At 33.6% G+C, this 19,876-nt stretch overlaps 6 protein-coding genes across 6 annotated transcripts; 4 read left to right on the plus strand and 2 right to left on the minus strand.

Annotated features, from left to right (window-relative positions):
- LOC139874504 (uncharacterized) lies at positions 1-927 on the minus strand. The gene is made up of 2 exons (XM_071861930.1): positions 675-927; positions 1-572 (listed from the first exon to the last, which is right to left on the minus strand). The coding sequence occupies exons 1-2, from the start codon at positions 925-927 to the stop codon at positions 1-3; spliced, it is 825 nt and encodes a 274-aa protein (XP_071718031.1).
- Positions 928-2,576: 1,649 nt separating this feature from the next.
- On the minus strand, positions 2,577-3,428 carry LOC139874506 (uncharacterized). The gene has a single exon (XM_071861931.1). It carries the CDS (start codon positions 3,426-3,428, stop codon positions 2,577-2,579), a length of 852 nt encoding a protein of 283 aa, XP_071718032.1.
- A 1,388-nt stretch (positions 3,429-4,816) lies between these two features.
- Positions 4,817-8,416, plus strand: LOC139874507 (uncharacterized). The gene is made up of 3 exons (XM_071861932.1): positions 4,817-5,792; positions 6,490-6,567; positions 7,418-8,416. The coding sequence occupies exons 1-3, from the start codon at positions 4,875-4,877 to the stop codon at positions 8,414-8,416; spliced, it is 1,995 nt and encodes a 664-aa protein (XP_071718033.1). The 5' UTR covers positions 4,817-4,874.
- Positions 8,417-8,665: 249 nt separating this feature from the next.
- Positions 8,666-10,517, plus strand: LOC139874508 (probable receptor-like protein kinase At5g38990). The gene is made up of 3 exons (XM_071861934.1): positions 8,666-9,598; positions 9,820-9,936; positions 10,458-10,517. The coding sequence occupies exons 1-3, from the start codon at positions 8,666-8,668 to the stop codon at positions 10,515-10,517; spliced, it is 1,110 nt and encodes a 369-aa protein (XP_071718035.1).
- A 747-nt stretch (positions 10,518-11,264) lies between these two features.
- On the plus strand, positions 11,265-12,804 carry LOC139876653 (probable serine/threonine-protein kinase At1g01540). The gene is made up of 2 exons (XM_071864011.1): positions 11,265-12,228; positions 12,368-12,804. Exons 1-2 carry the CDS (start codon positions 11,455-11,457, stop codon positions 12,404-12,406), a joined length of 813 nt encoding a protein of 270 aa, XP_071720112.1. The 5' UTR covers positions 11,265-11,454; the 3' UTR covers positions 12,407-12,804.
- A 93-nt stretch (positions 12,805-12,897) lies between these two features.
- Positions 12,898-14,719, plus strand: LOC139876654 (uncharacterized). The gene is made up of 2 exons (XM_071864012.1): positions 12,898-13,503; positions 14,564-14,719. The coding sequence occupies exons 1-2, from the start codon at positions 13,038-13,040 to the stop codon at positions 14,668-14,670; spliced, it is 573 nt and encodes a 190-aa protein (XP_071720113.1). The 5' UTR covers positions 12,898-13,037; the 3' UTR covers positions 14,671-14,719.
- The last annotated feature ends 5,157 nt before the right edge of the window (positions 14,720-19,876 follow it).

Below are 19,876 nucleotides of genomic sequence, written 5' to 3' on the forward strand. Positions count from 1 at the left end.
TTAAACTAGTCTAAGATACATACTAGGATCATTTAGCCAAGTAAGCCAATCAAGACGACGCCCTTTTGATCTTTTTGAAATCCATTCAAAAGATTTGATTTGAATTTCATTCAATCCGACCGAAGAGACCCATTTTTTTTCTCGAAAAATCATGTTGTTCCTATTCTTCCAAATTAAGTATGAGCAGACCCATTCGACGGCTTGCCATAACTTTTTACCAAAATTTGAAGTAGAACTCGGACAGTTACTGCGACAGATTTCGTTTAAGCTTAAATTCGACATATTACCAAATCCCCACCACGCAAAGACCTTATCCCAAACCTCCATAGCTTCTTTGCAAAAGACTAAAGAGTGGGATGCGGTCTCCAAATCATCATCGCACATCGGACATCTTACGGAGTGAAGATCTATCCCTCGATTATCAAGCTCCACCCTAACCGGAATACGACCTTGAACCGCACGCCACACGAACACTTCTAGTTTCTTTGGAACAAAATTATTTCTCATTGTCTCACAATTAAGATTATTGATTTCAAATGCTTTTTCCTCAATAAGACCAGTGAGTTTTTCAACTGTTAGTTGCCCATCATTTGCAAAAGACCATTTCCATGAATCCTTTTATGTACCATCAAAGTTAAAATTGGAAATAAGTGACAATAGTGCATCGAATTCACCTTTTGTTCTACCATACGGAGCCCGTAACCATTCCCAATTAAACATCAACGTTTTTGACTTCATGTTGACTTGATCGCATAACAGCACATCCTTCTTTGCTTCTAACCGATATAACCTTGGGAACAACAGCTTTAGTTTTTCTCCCCCGACCCAAGTTTCGTCCCAAAAAAGTGTTGAAGAACCATCTCCAATTGATTTGATGAAGGACTCTTTAAAGTTTATGTTCATATCTTCAATCTCGTGACCTGCCATAACAATATTACGCCAAGTGCTTGGTGTTGAAGAGCGAAGTGATTCGCTATCCAACCCCAAAGCACCACATGAACCGTAGATGCTTCGAATAATTTTGACCCAAAGTGACTCGGTTTCGGTTTTAAACCTCCACCACCATTTTCCCAATAAAGCAAGGTTTTTATGTTTTAAAAGCCCAATATTTAACCCGCCCAAATTATAAGGTGAAACGACACGATCCCATTTGCCCCAAGAAATTTTGGAACCCGAACCCGACCCGCCCCAAAAAAACGCTCACCTCACACTCTCAAGTGATTTAAGGATACAGTTCGGGGCACGAAAAATCGAGAAGTAATACGACGGTAGACTATTAAGAACCGATTTGATAAGAACCAATCTTCCACCAAATGACATCGATCGCATTTTCCAATTTGAGAGTCGCGTTTTTACTTTATCAATAACCGGAATCCAACATTTCTTTTTGCTCATGTTTGCACCAATAGGCATCCCGAGATATGTGAACGGAAATGACCCCACTTGGCAACCAAATCGATTTGCCATACGGTTAACCTCATCTTGACTCACGCCTATACCATAGATACAACTTTTATGGAAGTTAACTTTCAACCCCGATGCCAATTCAAAACATTTGAGGAGGTTTTGGAGACTTAACGTATTCGCCCGAGACCATTCACCAATAAAAATGGTATCGTCTGCATATTGTAAATGCGAAACTAAAACTTTATCGTTCCCGATTTCAACCCCCTTGAACAAACCCTTCTCAATGGCCGCTTTTGCTAAGATGTTTAACCCTTCCGCTGCAAGAATAAAGAGAAAAGGGGAAAGAGGGTCCCCTTGTCGAATGCCTCTACCTAAAGAGAATTCACGCGTCGGGGATCCGTTTACTAAAATAGAAATAGATGCCGATGTAAGACATGATTTAATCCAATTTATCCATTTCGCCCCGAACCCCATACATCTCATAACATCCAAAAGAAAATCCCAATTGAGACAATCGAAGGCCTTTTCGAAATCGACTTTGAAAAGGATACTTTTTTGTTTTTTATCTTTTAAATATTCTATACTTTCATTCACAATTAGAGCACCGTCCAAAATATACCGACCTTTTATAAAAACACTTTGTTCCGAGCCGACAAGAGATGGGATAACTCGTCGTAATCTATTTGACAACATCTTGGCAATTATTTTATAATAACTACCAATTAGACTAATAGGACGAAAATCACCGAGACCAAGGGGATATGATTTCTTTGGTATTAATGTAACGAATGAAGAGTTACACCCCCTCGAAAATTCACTTTTTTCCCAGAACCACATTATAGCATTAACGAGATCCACTTTGATAATATCCCAATATTTTTTAAAGAAAAACATATTGAACCCGTCGGGTCCGGGTGCCTTAGAGCTCTCACAATCGAAAATTGCATCATGAATTTCTTTTTCATCGAATGGATGTTCTAACGCGGATGCTGAATCATTAGACAAGGAAGGATATGATAAATCTTCCATGGAATGCCTTTCAATAATTGGTTCCACAAAAACTCCCTTAAAATGTTTAAAAATTTCCTCCTTGATATCAACAGGCGAAACATTCCATGCACCATTAATCGACAACCCTCGAATATTGCATTTATTATTTTTTCTCCTAATTAGTGAGTGGAAGTACTTTGTTTTTCGTCGCCTTCTATCACCCATTTAATGCGAGCTTTCTGTTTTAACATCTCCGTTTTCAGCCTCTCCTTTTCTAACCATTTTTTTCTTAATTCTTTCCACAAGGCCTGTTCTGTATCATCTAATAACATGCTTTCTGCCTTTAATTCTAAGTTAATCGCAACACTTTTCAAAGCCTCAATATCCCCATCAATACCTTTCAAATTGTTATAACTCCAATCCTTTAGCGCATTTTTAACATTTTTAAGATGATTTCTGAACATACAATCCTTACGTTGAATCTCAGGGACCGAAATTTTCCAAGCATCTTGAACAAGCTTATCAACACCCTCATCAGTAAACCAAGCATCGAACACCTTGAATGGTTTTGGTCCAAAATTTCTCTCATCATCTTTTAATACAATAGGACAATGGTCCGAAAATTTTCTTTCTAAAGCAACTGCGGTTAGATCACTCCATATAAAATGACATTTATCGGAAACTAGGAACCTATCAAGCTTACTAAATTTAACCCCATCATCGCTAACTCGAGTAAAATTTCGCCCACCCAATGGAATTTCCATCAGACTATTACTTGCAATAAAATCATTAAATCTTCTAGCCCTGTATTCAAGGAATTCGCAATTGAACCTATCGGATTCTTCTCTAACTTCGTTAAAATCGCCACAAATTATCCAAGCTTCATTTTCTTTTCCTTCTAACATACTACTCAATTTATCCCATAGTTTGATTTTTTTGGCATCATCATGGGGACCACAAACATTTATTATATTAATTACCTCATTTGTATGCTTTAGAATACCATGAATGCCAATAACACAATCACACATGAAACTAGCTTCAAAAAAACTTGTATCCCATATTAGAAGCTGCCCCCACTCTTTCCAATTTTCTCTTTTTGCACAAAATTACATTCTGATGACCCCCAAAGTTTATGAACCCAACTATCTTTTTGCACAAAAGTTCCCTTCATTATATAGATTATATCATTTCAAAGAAGTCACAATAAAAGATCGTTACCTTCCCCCCTCTGATCACGATGCACATGTAGTTTGTTTTCCGCAACCTCAATTTGATATCCGCAAAGCATCTCAGCTATTTTAGTTACTGACTTCGGTCATTATTTCTAATACGCGCGAAGACAAAGTCGAATGGATTCTCAGTAATGACGGAGATTATACTGGTAGAATGGGTTCACATTTTACATTATTCAGCTCAACAACAAGGTCTTGTATGGGCAAAATACATTTAGAACAACGTATTCCTTTCAAAATTTCCATTTTTCATGGTCGCTCGTAGTATACCTATTTGGACCAAGGTTGCAGAATTCGGTAAGAACTCGGTACCCCCTAGTACTCGGTTTTCGGAAAGCTCCGGACCGAGTAATCAAACTCGATCAAAACTTAGGATTATTCGGAAAATCGGTTAGAACTGAGCCAAAACTTGGCCAAACTCGAGATTATTCTGAAAATCGGTCAAAGTCAGATTTGGTCGAGTACTTCCTGAGTTTTCAAGTACTCCATATAAAGTCTTGACCAAGTAGCCCCGAGTAGCGAGATACACAAATCACAAATCGCAAATCGCAAATGTCATTTCGAATTGCATGTCTGAGAATTATTGGTCATAGCCGAGTTTTTAAGTCGCTTTTACAAAACCTACATTTACGACCAATAATCTCGGATTCACAAATAACTCATGACATTTGCGTCTTCGGAGGGCATTTTGAGTTTCGGCTGAATTTTTGTAACACGTTTGAATAAAGGACTTTTTTGTTAATATATCTTGAATAATCCTTCACCAAAAAAAGTAAAAGGTGGAAGGTTTTCCCTATTCGGGTTACACGGGAGGGCGAATAATCCGACCCTACGCAACCCAGCAGAATTACTCTCTGGCAATTTCCAACCGTTCCCTGGCTACCACAAAATATTCGTCTTAGACATGATTCGAACCTGTGACTCTCGGTGAATAATCCTTCACCAAATGATATAAAAAGTCATTCATGCTAACAACGTGATAATATTTTAATTATTACTTTGAAAACTGTCAGTTTAATTATTACAAACATATAGACACTAACATGTGTAATGTGTACACCCTCTGAAATTGTTAGAAAATTGTATAATAACAATGGCGACTAATTTATTGAGATCCGGTAATCTTTCTTATCTCTTATTTTTAATTCAAACGTGAAACACACAAACTCTCACCCTCCGATCCATCTCTCCTTCCCCTTTGCTTTTGTGCTGCTTCATTTTTACTTGACTGATACAATACATATGGAATCTGCAATCACCGAACTTGATCACTTACAAATCCCACTTCAAAAGATACAAGATGCAACCGATAACTTTTCCGATAAGAATATCATCGGGAAAGGTGGTTTTGGAAAAGTTTACAGAGGGAAACTTAAGCACCACGGAAAGATGATTAAAATTTCTGCTCGGAGATTAGATCGTAAGTCTTTAAATGGAGACATCGAGTTCTGGACCGAGGTTTCTACACTTTCTACATTATCTGTTTTGATGGAGGACCATCATTATTTTACAGTCAAAATGATTGGCTTTTGTGACGAAAAAGGTGAGAAGATCGTCGTAAACCACCATTGTCGCAAGGGAAGTCTCTCTCAATATATAAGCGACCCGTTGACACTCGACGTGAACCAAAGATTGTCTATTGCTGCAAAGGTTTGCTCAGGAATATTTAATATTCGTACAAAGTTGAAAGGTGATTATATCATACACCGTAACATCAACAGTTGTACAATTTTATTAGATGAGAAATGGGAGCCTAGGTTATCTGGATTTGAGTATTGCATCAAACAATCGAAAGAACGATTGAATCAAGTTGTGAATTCGGAAGTAATTGGCACACAAGGGTATCTAGACTCCGCAGTTGGAAAGTATGGAGGTGTGAATCATAAGTCAGATATCTACTCAATTGGTGTCGTTTTGTTCGAATTGTTGTGTGGAAGGAAAGCATTTCAGGAAAATGTGTTGCTAGTTCCACTTGTTAAATTTCATTATGAAAATGGAACAATGAATGATATAATTCACCCTGATATATGGAATCAAATGAATCCAAGATCATTCAAATGCTTTTCAGAAGTAGCGTATTCTTGCTTACAAGAGGATCCAACACGACGACCAGAAATAGAGAAACTCTACAATCAACTCGAGAAAGCAAATCTTCTACAAGTAAGGCGATCCTTTAATTTATTTTATTTTTGATTTCTTTCAAGAAGACACTTATAAAAATAGTTGCATCTTAGAAATTAATATTTATTTCTATAATTTCCTTTATAAGTTGTACATTTGACTTTTCATTTTTTTGATACTTCGTGTATAACGACACATATCATTAATATTTTTCATGATATCTTTATTTACTAAACTAGAGACGTGTATGGGTTGAAGTAGAGGCAATGATATTGTATTATTTTTTTTTATTTTTTTTTATATAAATCTACTCATATATTTATACTCTACATACATGTTATATGGTAAGTATGGTTGTGAATGATTATCATAGTTAATACGATGACACGCATAAATCGAAAAATGGTTAAGAAAAATGGTTGTGAATGATTTATTAAAAATATAAGTGGATTTATCATCTCTTAGAGAGTAATGTGATTGTGAAGTAGCATTGTAATATTTTTTTTTTCTTCCTATTTTGTATTATTTAATTTAATTTATATCTAGTAATGTACCTGATAGTATATTCTAGAACAATATCAAACTACCTCCCTAATCTTGCTGTTTTACCATTAAAATTTGATAGTACGATACAAATAAAAGAGTAAAAGAATAATAAAGCTAATACAGAATAATACGATACTTGCATTAGCTGCAATAGGCAATAACGTCCTATAATTTTGCTGAATTAATGTAGGAAGAGAAGGATGAGATGCATGAAATACCTCCTATATTTGAGAATTTGTTGGACATATCATCCCCCAACCTCTGGAAGGTAATTAATCGATTTTATGTATTTTTATTATATCTGTTAAGATTAAGATGATTATACTAAACGGGTTAATTATCCTACTGTAAATCTAAAAATACCGATTTTCTACTTTCATTTTTGTTAGCATACACTAACAAATGTTAATGGGATTAAAGTGTAGCTTAGCCTAGTATAAAGATCTAACTGTACTTGGTAAATAAATACTCCGTATATAATTAGACTTGAAAGGATAAAGGCATAATCTATAAGTGTTAATGCGATATCAAAAGGCTATCATTAATGTAGGGACGAGCAAAAAACTAATCGAAAATACCGAAACTTAACTGGTATCACTACCGAAACCCGTACCAAAAAGGTTTCGGCATCAGTATCGGTTCAGGTTTCTTGGTTTTGGGATAATTCTTTTTTTATACGGTATGGTATCAATTTTTTGACGGAAAACTGAATGTCATTTCCAAAGATATTCATGCATACCATTTGTTTTTTATATGGGCTATAATATTAAAAGCTATACTTACAATAATTATAGAGAACTTGTAATCTAAGCACGATTATATAATGTCTACCATACTTGTTCAGTTGTTTGTTTACGTGTATATATATATACATGTTTTACATACTTAACGTTTCTTGTGCATAATTTTACTGTGTTTTACTACGTAATATATACAACGTAAAAGCTTTTTTAAAACATTGTTTACGCGCGCGCGCACACATACATATATCACTTTCATCCTTAATGTTCTAACAAGAATACGTTGTTAATCTTTAATAATATTCACCATTTCGCGTGAAAGCCCTTTAAAAAAAGTATAAGTTGTAATCTCTACCTCTTCTTTTCACAATGGTACAGGTGAAGAACTGGGAACATTTGAAAATTGAACTGACACACATTCACTCAATCCCGCCATCGCCTCTGGAGTATTATGCACGATCCTATAAGAACAATTACCATCATACATTCAAACAAGAAATTGAGTATTACGATAAACAAAATGTTTTTTTCATTGAACAACAAAATATAGATAAATTACCCAAGAGACGCCATCATGTGGCGGCCAAATTGCTTGTATATAAAGAAGATGTGTTCCTTAGTGAAATAAAGGCACTTTACGGATGTAGGCATCCCAATATACAATCTTTTCTTGGATTTTATCATAATGGTGATAAGATGATGCTTTTTTATGACTATGTTTCTAATAAACGCCTTTATGATATTTTGGATGACGGTAATCTTACATGGGAAAAACGTTTGAAAATCTGTATTGATATTGCACACGGTTTAGATTATCTTCACAACGAGATGGAGAACGAAAAGATGGTAATTCACGGCGACTTAAATAGTAAAAAGATTGAGTTGGATGATAATTTCGGGGCAAAGATTGTTGGATTTGAAATCTCAGTAACAAAGCATAAAAACCAAAATGATGATTCTCTCCAAATGAATGGGGATATTAAAGAGACATATTACATGGATCCAGAATATGTTAAGACCAATAAACTAAAGAGAGAATCAGATGTATATAGTTTTGGAGTAATTATGTTTGAAATCATGTGTGGCATACCTTGTTTTATGGTAGAACACGAGGACGGGAAAGAAAATGAAGGGATGTCATCTTTGGTGCGACGATGGTGTGACGAGGGTATAATAAAAGAGAAGTTAGCTAGCGGAATTAAGGAAGAAAACTACATAAGCAATTTATTTTTGAAGAAAGGGCCGAACAAAAATTCTTTGAATACATTTATGGATATCACATGTAAGTGTTTAGCGAAATCTCAAAATCAACGTCCAGGAATTAAACTCATCATCAAGAAACTTCAGCAATCGTTATCTTTCCACGTAAGTCAATAATTTAATAAGACTTCGTAGTATATCTTACCTTTTCATTTCTTTTATCCCCACTTTAAACGTATTATATTTTCACATAAGTCAATATAAAAAATGGAGAATATAATGAAGGGACAGTTACATATCTTATCACTCTCTCTCTCTCTCTCTCTCTCTCTCTCTCTCTCTCTCTCTCTCTCTCTCTCTCTCTCTCTATATATATATATATATATATATATATATATATATATATATATATATATATATATACACATGTATATTCATCTAGTGTCTCTTGATTCCCAGGAAAATCACAAGGACCCTATGAGAATGTCATTTAATGACATTAAATTAGCCACACAAGAATTTAATCCCGCAAATTGCATAGGAAGAGGAGGTTTTGGAGCAGTATACAAAGGAAAACTTGAACTATTCAATGAACCTTCTACCATTGTTGTAAAGAAGTTGGATAAAGGTCGCGGTCAAGGAGAGAAACAATATTACAATGAGCTACAATTGCTTTACGAGTATAATCATGAAAATATTATCGGTCTTATTGGATATAGCAATGAAACTAATGAAAAACTCATTGTTTACGAGCATGCTTCGAAAGGGAGTCTGGATAAGCATTTGAATAATGTTAGTCTTACATGGAGAAATAGGCTTAAAATATGCATAGATGTTGCAACAGGACTGAACTTCCTTCATGAAGGTACTCAAGGAAAAGAGGTGGTGATACACAGGGACATCAAAACTGCTAATATCTTATTGTTTGATGATTGGGAGGCGAAAATTGGTGATTTTGGACTTTCATTCAGAAGTACAATGAATGAGCAAACAAACTTCGCCATAGATCATCCTTGCGGCACAAAAGATTACGTGGACCCGATGTACTTAAAGTCGGGTATTTTAACCGTAAAATCTGATGTTTATTCATTTGGTGTTGCTTTATTTGAGATATTATCAGGTAGACACACGTATATGCTCTTCAAGCATCGGAAAGAGTCTCTACTTAACTTCATTAAACACAAGTTTGAAAGCAATAAACAAAATGAGGTAGTTTTTAAAGCTACAAGTGAAGAAATCGTGCCTAGTTCATTGTCTACATTCATAAACATTGTCTATTGGTGTTTAAATGATGATGGAGATATACGCCCGACAATCGGAGTAGTTTTAACAGAACTGAAGAAGGCATTGGAGTTTCAAGTAAATTATCGTATCTTTACTTACTAAAGTTATCGTATCTTTACAAACGATTTCAATTGAAGAAGGCATTGCACTAAATTTTGGATAACAGTACAAGTCCTTGTTTTGCCCTTTATAAGCAAGGGTTTAGGGTTAGAATCAATATAAGAAATGTTCTTTTTAATAGTACAGTAACAGACTAGATGCAATGTGCAATTAACCTCTTCAGCGATTTAATGTAGGATAAGAAGAATGAAAAGAACGAGAAGAAGAAAAAGAAGAACAAGAACGAGAAGGAGAAGGAGGAGGAGGAGGAGGATTCAAAGAAGCTTGTGTTAGAAATATCAGACTTCTGGAAGGTATGTTGTTTATCCTAATTAATCACAATAATGATTAATAATCTTTTAGAACAACAAACCTAGAATTTTTTTTTTTTTGTTGGCGAAAAAATAAAAATTAAATTAATACAGGGCCTTCACTAAGTTGTGAAGAGCCAATAGAACTACAAAAAGACCTCTAGTTGACTTACAAAGTTACAGTGGAACTTACCTCGCTCATAAACTATAAAGAAAATACACACACTCTATAGTTAAGTTTGAACTGATATCTTTTAACGCATATCTTAAAGAATTAAGGCACAAGTGACAATTTTGTTTAAGGTATACCTGCAAAATTTGTTTAAAACAAACATGAGTAAGAGTAATGATTAAAGTAGGGGAACTTGCAAAATAAGATAAAACTAAGTGGTTTTACCGACGTTGATATAATTGATCACTTTATGCATTAAACCGAACTTCAGTGCATTATTGTGTTATATATCATCAAAACAGATTCTCCATAATAGAAAATATACATATAGCTGTGTTGGTGTATTTGACAGTGTTTTTGTGAATCTGTTGGTGTATTTGAAAGAGTTTTTGGAGAAGTTTTAATGGAGTGAATTAGTGAATGTATTTGTATTTTGATTGGTAGGTGTAATAGAGTGTAACAGGTTTTTGAGAGAAAAGACATTAAAACGGGTTTTACGTAAAAAGGGGTTTCTAAGGTAAGAGATTACGAATCGGTTTTCTATAGAAAGTGATTTCAATGTCAGAAACCGGTTTAATATATAAATAGGTTCCTAAAGTAAGTAATAGAGACCTGTTTTTTTTTATAAAGAAAACAGTTCCTAAATTGCAGCTAAATAAAAACCGGTCTCTTCTTTAGAAACCTCTTTTTCATATTTCTTCTAAAACGGGATTCTTAGGAGGGTTTCTTTTTATCAGTTTTTGTGGTAGTGTATAAACCTCACATTGCTCAACCCCTAAATTGTAACCTCTTTTTCCCTCTTTTGACAATGCTACAGGTAAAGAAGTTGGAACATTACCAACGAAGCATTGCTTCAATGGTACCGCGGTTACACTTGTGTACTCGCAGGGCTAGAGGTCTCGGGTTCGAACCTCGTCACCCGCTCTAGGAATTGAAACATTATTCCTTGAAGGTGGCCCAAAGGGAAGGTTTTACCGACCCGCTCCGGGACTAAGATCCTGCCCGCCTGCCCCTCGGGATGGTTTAAGGGTCGGATCCTCAGAGTGTGGTTCGGGTTTCCTGCCCGAAAGCGCGTGTGTGTGTGCAAATGATGACTAGGCTTCGGTCCGGACTGATGCAAGCTTGCCTTCAAAAAAAAAAAAAAAAAAAAAAAAAAGAAGTTGGAACATTTGAGGATTGGGTTGACACACATAGCTAACTCGGCCCCAACTAGTCACTTTTCAAGATTATCAGGGACGATCCAAAATCGTGTTCTTCATAAAAAAGAAATCGAGTGTTATGATAGAACGCATATTTATTTGAAGAATATACATGAAGTACCCAAGACACGCCACATAGTAGCGCGGAAAATGATTAAACATAAAGAAGATGTGTTCCTTAGAGAAATAGATATACTTGGCCGGTGTAAGCATCCCAACATACAATCTTTTATTGGGTTCTACGATGAAGGTAGTACGAAGATGTTGTTTTATGTGTACAATTCTTTCAAATTCCTACATCAGTTTTTGAATGATGCTAATCTCACATGGGAAATACGTTTAAAAATCTGCATCGATGTTGCAAACGGATTAGATTATCTTCACAATAAGATGGAGGACCAAAAGATGGTAATTCACGGTGATATAAATAGTGAAAACATTGAATTGGATGACATTTGGGGAGCAAAGATTGTTGGTTTTGAAAAGTCAGGTATGTTTCACTCGGAAACTTATGACCACGTTACCCGACGATTTGAGGGCGATCCTGGTGATTTACACTATCCAGAATATGGTATGACGGATGAACTAACAAAAATATCAGACATATTTAGTTTCGGAATAGTTATGATGGAAATACTATGTGGGACATGCATCCTAGGCGATTTTCATAAAAACGACCTCAAGAAAGTAGTAAGGCAGGATTTGGAAGAATTGTCATTACATTGGCTGCAAAACGGAACAATAAAGGGAAAGTTATCTCCCGTAGTTTGGGAATACAATTGTGGAAACAATTATTCTCGGCCCAACAAAGATTCTTTGAATACATTTATTGATATAATTTACAAGTGTTTGAGAAATGATTACAATAACCCTCTAGAAATGAAAGTGGTCGTAAAGGAACTTCATAAAGCGTTGTCTTTTCAGGTAAGTCAATATATCTTGCTTTCTTTCTTTTCTTTTGTCTAATTATAGGAAGAAAAAAACTATTATGTGATTTCAATTTTTATAAATCAACAATCACAAGACAGATTCTATATAATGATTGATCTTTTTCAATATTTAGCGGCGGACACCACATCGACGAAGCTATTCTTCCATCTAACTTGAAAGGTACTCTATGGTTCAAATTCTTGCCCATCAAAGTTAATATATTCTTAGAGCATTTGAATTTAGATCGGTTTCCAACTAGATTAAACCTTACATTTCGATGCCTTGAATGTACCTCTATAATTTGTCCTATTTATGGTGTGGGGGTCGAATAGAAAAGATCACCTTTTCTTGGTTTGTATCAGCAAAAGACATACGTCTTCGAGTTAGGCTTTGGACATGTATAGCTTTTAACAGTGGCAGATCTATAATGTTGAAATAAAGGATCAGAACTTAATAAGTTCATCATGTCCTATAAAGAGTTTACCAGAGTTGACCACAGTTGACCAAGAGTTGACTAACAGCTATTTCCTCCTTTAGCCAAAAGCAGATTCCTTCAAAAAAGTAACAAAGCTCCATTCCAAAATAGGAATTAGCTGTTACACTATTTTATAGATAGTTTAGTTTTTCATTGTAAAAAAACCAATTCAAGCTTGTATCATATCATAATCTTGAATAATATCAATACAAGCGATCAGTTTAATTTCGATTACTTTGTTAACATGGGATCAGAGCTTACGGTTTGCTGATCCTATAATCAAAGTAACCATTGTATAGCTTCAATCATTTACCGAATTTAGGCTGCCATGTCAAAGATTGATGGTAGCTCAAAAATGAAGAAGCAGAATACTGGCTTCTTGAATCAAGCTACCATGTCAAGAGATGACGGTAGCTCAACACAAATTCTTGAGTCCAATAACCCACAGAATCACAATTTAACCACACAAAATAAACCTAGTTACCTCAATGCTTTATGCCAACGAACCCTTGGGACAAGGCTAAACAAAAGACCGTCACCAGGGAAGACAACAGAGCTCACAACCATCAAAACGATAACCACTGCCTCAACCCACCAGTCACCACGACAACCATGGCTGCTGAAGTGTACACTTTGTGGTTCATCGAAACACATAAAAAATAATTTCTTTGAGGTAATTGGTTACCCCAAATGGTGGAGCAACCGGAAAAATGGTAGAGTGGTGAACACAGTGGCGACGGCAGTAGCAAAAGCCGACGGCAACCATATGGTTACCTGCAACAGCACCGCAAGAGGTAAATCTTCACCTTTAAAAACTTGTTCATTGCAAAAAAGGACCAAATGGGTAAGAGGAAAACCCTCAAACCCTAAATTTGACCAAAGCTTTAAGCTTTACCCACAAAAACCGGTTGCAAAGAGACAGTCGAATGACTTTAATCTCAAATCACGAATTCTGGCCAAAGGGATGAAGAAAAAAACCTCAAACCCTAAATTGCAAAAATCGACCGGAGAAGGGAAGAACCCTAATCGATTTTATTGTCTTCAAGAATTAATTGAACAAGAGAATATAAACCTTTATAAGACATCACAAACTGAGAATTATGAAAAAAGTCGAGAGATGAAAGGAAATAAAGCAAAACCCATTTTTGAGATGAAGAGAAATAAAGCAGGTTTTGAGATGAAAAGTAATAAAACAAGTGGTCTTTTATCCGATGAGTTGTCAGGGAATGAAGAGTCAAAAAGTCATGGCTTTTCATTATTTGAGATTTCAAAAATAAATTTTCAATTAAATAAAAAAAAGATATATTCGACACTTACATATCCACTTGACAAATCTTTTGAATTTAATAATACACTTCGTAAAGATTTTCATGAAAATTCTGTTTGTGAGAATTTCTCAAATTATTTAGATAAATCTCCTAATTTAGATAAGTCTCTTGATATTGGAAAAACAAATACAATTTCAAACGTAAAAAGTAATGAATGAATTTTTGATTGTGGTGCCACACACACTATGACTTTTGAAAAAACCGATTTTTGTTCCGAATCAAAACCTCGGGTAAATAAAATTCAAACTGCTAATGGAGGGGTTGTACAGGTTGAAGGGGGTGGGAGAATTGAAATTACTTCGACTATGAAATTATCAAATTGCTTATACATTCCAACCCTATCTTATAAACTTTTATCCGTTAGCCATGTTATGAAAGAATTAAATTGTTCTGTTTTACTACACCCCACATTCTGTATCCTTCAAGATATCAGGATTGGGGTGATTATTGGGCGTGGCACCGAACGGGGTGGGTTATACTATGTAGACGAAGTAACTAAACAAGGTACTGTGATGCTTGCACACAGAACACCTGATAGGGAGGCGTGGTTATGGCATAGGAGATTGGGTCACCCTTCTACCGGATATTTACGTACTTTATTCCCTAGTCTCTTTCCATCTAATGTTAATTTAAATTGTGAAACTTGTATTTTGGCCAAAAGCCACCGAAGTACATTTAAACCTAGTAATACTAGAAAAGATGTACCTTTTGCTTTAATTCATTCTGATGTATGGGGTCCTGCACCAGTTATTGGGGGGAGAAATTTTCGGTACTTTGTCTTATTTATTGATGACCATTCACGAATGACTTGGATTTATTTTTTAACCCATAAATCAGAAGTTTTTGATAAATTTTGTCACTTTTATAAAATGGTACAAACTCAATTTAACAAAAACATACAAATCTTAAGATCTGATAATGAGGGTGAGTTTGTCAATACTTCAATGAAACAATTTTGTGAAGATAAAGAGATTATTCACCAAACATCTTGTGCTCATACTCCCGAACAAAACGGAGTAGCCGAACGAAAAAATCGACTACTCTTAGAAATGACAAGAGCTTTATTAATTGAATCCAAAGCTCCGAAGAGTTTTTGGCCCGAAGCTCTTGCTTTCGCTACCTATCTTATCAATCGTTTACCCACTAAAATTTTGGGCACAAAAACTCCTAAAGATACTCTTTCTCAATTCCATACCCTCCTGACCTCATTTAGCATTGAACCTCGAATATTTGGGTGCTCGGTCTTTGTCCATATTCCAAAACATGAGCGCACCAAACTTGATCCATGTGCAGAAAAATGTGTTATGGTTGGTTATGGAATAAACCAAAAAGGATATCGGTGTTATAGCCCCAAAAGGTGTCATGTCTTTACTCCAATGAACTGTGACTTTGTCGAAACCGAATATTTTTATAATACTCAACTCACGAGTGAGGGGGAGAAAGAGGATAATGACACTCTAAGTTGGATAAAATGGACACCTAAACCTGACAATATGTAGAGACCCGTCCTAATCTATCCGGACGAAGTCCATACCGATTATAAACGATTCACAATAGTTGATTACATCGTGAGGTATTTGACCTCTATATGATACATTTTACAAATATTGCATTCGTTTTTAAAAGACAAATTTTCTTTACATTGAAAGTTGACAGGCATGCATGCTATCTCATAATATATCCAAACTATAAACGACTTAATAATATTCTTGATGAACTCAACGACTCGAATGCAACGTCTTTTGAAATATGTCATAAATGACTCCAAGTAATATCTCTAAAATGAGCAAATGCACAGCGGAAGATTTCTTTAATACCTGAGAATAAACATGCTTTCAAGTGTCAACCAAAAGGTTGGTGAGTTTATTAGTTTAACATAAATAATCATTTCCATCATTTTAATAGACCACAAGATTTGCATTTATCATAAATATACGTCCCATGCATAGAGACAAAAATAATCATTCATATGGTGAACACCTGGTAACCGACATTAACAAGATGCATATAAGAATATCCCCTATCATTCCAGGAAATCCTTCGGACATGATATAAAACAACATTTAAGTACTAAAGCATCCGGTACTTTGGATGTGGTTCATCGGGCCCATAGATCTATCTTTAGGATTCGCGTCAATTAGGCGTGCACTAATTCTCAAAATTAGTGATGTTCCCTAATTCTTAGGCTACCAAGCTAAAAGGGGCATATTCGGCTTCGATCATTCAACCATATAATGCAGTTTCGATTACTTGTGTCTATTTCGTAAAACATTTATAAAAATTGCGCATGTATTCTCAGCCCAAAAATATAAAGGGTAAAAAGGCAAATGAAACTCACATATTGTATTTTGTAGTAAAAATACATATGACGATATTGAATAAATGCAGGGTTGGCCTCGGATTCACGAACCTATATCATTTGTATATATATTAAAATATATAATCATAATCAAACAAGTGTATATCTATTATTTTATGTATTAAGATTACTGTTCTTATATATATATATATATAATTTTATTAATACTTACTTTACATTATGATACTTATTTGATATTTAATTAATGTTACTAGTAAAAATAAAATTTTATGTAGTATTAGTATACTTTCTTTAGTATATATATATGTATATATATATATATATATATATATATATATATATATATATATATATATATATATATATATATATATATAGGGGCACGATCCATGGATAAGCTTAAAAGGAGTACAAACGGGATAAGCAAAATAAATTTTTTTTTTTTGAATTTTTTTTACATTCATAAATCTGCATTAAAATGCACCTCTAATCAATTTTTTTCATAAAAAAAAAGTTCAAAATCTTTTAAAAATCGATGATGAATGGTAAAATTAACCATTCATCGGGTTAATTTATCATTCATCTTGTTTACGATGAATGATAAAATTAATCAATGCTAAAAAAACCAGATGAATGGTTAAATTAATCATTCATCTGTTTTTTTTATCATTCATCATAAACAGATGAATGGTTAATTAACCATTCATCTGCTTTTTTTTAGCATTGATTAATTTTATCATTCATTGCGAACAAAAAGAATGATAAATTAACCAGATGAATGGTTAATTTTACCATTCATCATCAATTTTTACCATTCATCATCGATGTTTACCATTCATCATCGATTTTCGAACGATTTTGTTAAAAAAAAATTTAAAATTTTTTCGTTTTCTTCTATTTGCATATTAAAGGATCGTTTTTTTAAAAAAAAAAATTTGAAATTTTACTTATCCAGTTTGTACCTCATTTAGTGCTTATCCATGGATTGGTTCACTATATATATATATATATATATATATATATATATATATATATATATATATATATATATATATATATATATATATATCGTTTGTTTTGTGAAATTATCAATTGTAGTAATACTAGTTTAAGGATAATAATAATACTGATAATAGTAATTTTAGTAAAAATGGTAATTCTATTAATAATGATAAAGTAAAAATAATAGTTTTAGCAAAAATAACATTTTCAAAAGTAATGGTAAGTTTAATAATAATTATCGTTTTTAAATAGAAATTTTTAGTGTTCATAACTAATAATACTAATAATATTCCTAATCGTATCTAATAGTCTAATAATGATAATAAATAATAACTTTTTATAGATATACCCATTTTAGTAACAACAATAATAATAATAATAATTATGATAATACTTTTAATGATAATAATAATTAATATCAACAATAATAATTAATAATAATAACAATAATAATAATACTAATAATAATAATAATAATAATAATAATAATAACCAAAATTATAATAATAACAATGATAATATTTACAACAACAACAACAACAACAACAACAACAACAACAACAACAACAACAACAACAACAACAACAACAATAATAATAATAATAATAATAATAATAATAATAATAATAATAATAAAGTAAAACTACCTCGTGTAAGTAGGCTTTAACAAGGAAAAGAATGCTATAGACAGGGCTCGAACCCGCGACCTATTGTTAACCCCACACACGCCTAACCAACCCACTGTTGATTTCTTCTTTGAATTATCTCTTACACTTAATTTATTTAAATCGAATTTTAGTCCAACCAACTTGTGACATACGAAATTTCAAGAACTCGGCCCAACACATTAAATCATTTACGGCCCAACTGCAAGTGGCCATGTCTCGGCCCAATACCTCACTTTTGCCAACAGCCCAGCTTTTTAGAAAAAGGAAAAAAAAACTATGTATAATCGCCTAGGCCGAGGTTCGAACAAGGGACCTCTCGTATAACACAAACAATCCCCACCATTCCGCTGTTACATAATTTCTGTTTTGAATTCCTAAACCAACTCCTTTATCTCTAATCTTATTATCATTATTAACTCTAAAAGCTCGATGGTTGTTGGGTGAATTCGGCCCACATTAGAAAGTAATATGGTTGTCCCCAGTCACTTATATTCATCAATATCTAACAGACAAGAATACCGACTCCTTTAATAAAGTTTGAGAATTTAGTAATCAAAAGGAACGAGTGGGGTATCGGTTTAATCATATAAGTATTTACTAAATCATCATCTATCCTTTCATCACCAACTCCATCATCATTCGTATTCCTATTTCTAAAACAGAAACAGCATTATAAAGCTGTAATAGCAGCAATACAGCGACTGTGAGAAAAAAAATAAGGATAAATAAACGTAGCAGTTGTGTTTCGAGGGTGGTGTTCGGTGTTTAGGAAAAATAGAGACAATAGCGGCCCTAGTTGATGGGTCTTGTTGGGTTGAAAGTTCACGAAGGAAAAACAGAAGAAAAGAAATAATATCGAGCAGTGTATACGAGCTGAACCAGAAACAGAAATTATTACCGGTTGATTCGTTGATAGTGTTAGATTGGTGGTGGTTTTCGAATGATGGAATATGATGGTGATAGTTTGGTGACTCATGGTTGATAAAGGGTGTGGTGGTGATAAAAGTCTAAGGTGGTGACGGTTTGTAAGGATAGTGAGGGTACCGATGGTTTTTGAATTCGTGCTTTGGCTAAAATGTGACACGAACAGAAGAACCGAAGGTTTCTTGGTTTTTTTATTCTTAACTTCATCAAATTGAATTTGCTGTAATTGATAGTGATGATAAACAATAGCATGATTGTGAGTGTACATGTATTATTCGTTTGTTTAAAGCCAAAGGTCATCGACAGTTTCTGTTTCATCATGTACGAATGAAGAATATAAAAATTGAAAGTAGATGCCTACCTTTAACCGATTTTGTTTGATACTGATACAAGGGAATCGATTTGCAGATGTAAAACAGATTATGGCACAGTTTAATAGCTATTTATAATTGATTTCTGGATTCCAAAAATCATGGGTATTTATCAGTATTTAATAGTGTATCTCAGTATTTATACATATTTATATCTGTATATATATATTTATATTTACAACCGTATCTTATATATACATATGTGCCTGTTTATATTTCTGTATTCATATAATCGATTATATACATGAAATCTATAGATTTTTATATTTACAAACATAATTATATTACATCTATTAATAATACAGATAATAATATTATTAACAATAATACTGTTATTAATAAATAGTCTATTAATAATAAATGATAATAAAAGTACTGATTTACTAATATTAATATTAGAAATAAGAATAATAATACTAATATCATAATAATAACTAATTAGAATTTTACTACCGGTTTTAATAATAATGATATTAATAACATTAATGTTAATAATAATAATATAATAAATCAATTGTATCAAATCTCATATTTATGCATTACGTAATAATATT

This window comes from Rutidosis leptorrhynchoides, chromosome 11, assembly GCF_046630445.1.
Source record: "Rutidosis leptorrhynchoides isolate AG116_Rl617_1_P2 chromosome 11, CSIRO_AGI_Rlap_v1, whole genome shotgun sequence".
Taxonomy (NCBI): Eukaryota; Viridiplantae; Streptophyta; class Magnoliopsida; order Asterales; family Asteraceae; genus Rutidosis; species Rutidosis leptorrhynchoides.

Coding starts and splice junctions, on each gene's coding strand:
- LOC139876653 (XM_071864011.1), top strand. CDS start 11,455: ATGATTAAACATAAAGAAGATGTGTTCCTTAGAGAAATAGATATACTT. Junction 12,229..12,367: donor ATAAAGCGTTGTCTTTTCAG/GTAAGTCAATAT, acceptor TTCAATATTTAG/CGGCGGACACCACATCGACG.
- LOC139874506 (XM_071861931.1), bottom strand. CDS start 3,428: ATGTGTGATTGTGTTATTGGCATTCATGGTATTCTAAAGCATACAAAT.
- LOC139876654 (XM_071864012.1), top strand. CDS start 13,038: ATGTCAAAGATTGATGGTAGCTCAAAAATGAAGAAGCAGAATACTGGC. Junction 13,504..14,563: donor CTGCAACAGCACCGCAAGAG/GTAAATCTTCAC, acceptor GCTTGCACACAG/AACACCTGATAGGGAGGCGT.
- LOC139874507 (XM_071861932.1), top strand. CDS start 4,875: ATGGAATCTGCAATCACCGAACTTGATCACTTACAAATCCCACTTCAA. Junction 5,793..6,489: donor AGAAAGCAAATCTTCTACAA/GTAAGGCGATCC, acceptor GAATTAATGTAG/GAAGAGAAGGATGAGATGCA. Junction 6,568..7,417: donor CATCCCCCAACCTCTGGAAG/GTAATTAATCGA, acceptor ACAATGGTACAG/GTGAAGAACTGGGAACATTT.
- LOC139874508 (XM_071861934.1), top strand. CDS start 8,666: ATGTATATTCATCTAGTGTCTCTTGATTCCCAGGAAAATCACAAGGAC. Junction 9,599..9,819: donor AGAAGGCATTGGAGTTTCAA/GTAAATTATCGT, acceptor GATTTAATGTAG/GATAAGAAGAATGAAAAGAA. Junction 9,937..10,457: donor AAATATCAGACTTCTGGAAG/GTATGTTGTTTA, acceptor TGTATTTGACAG/TGTTTTTGTGAATCTGTTGG.
- LOC139874504 (XM_071861930.1), bottom strand. CDS start 927: ATGGCAGGTCACGAGATTGAAGATATGAACATAAACTTTAAAGAGTCC. Junction 573..674: donor TCCGTATGGTAGAACAAAAG/GTGAATTCGATG, acceptor GGCAACTAACAG/TTGAAAAACTCACTGGTCTT.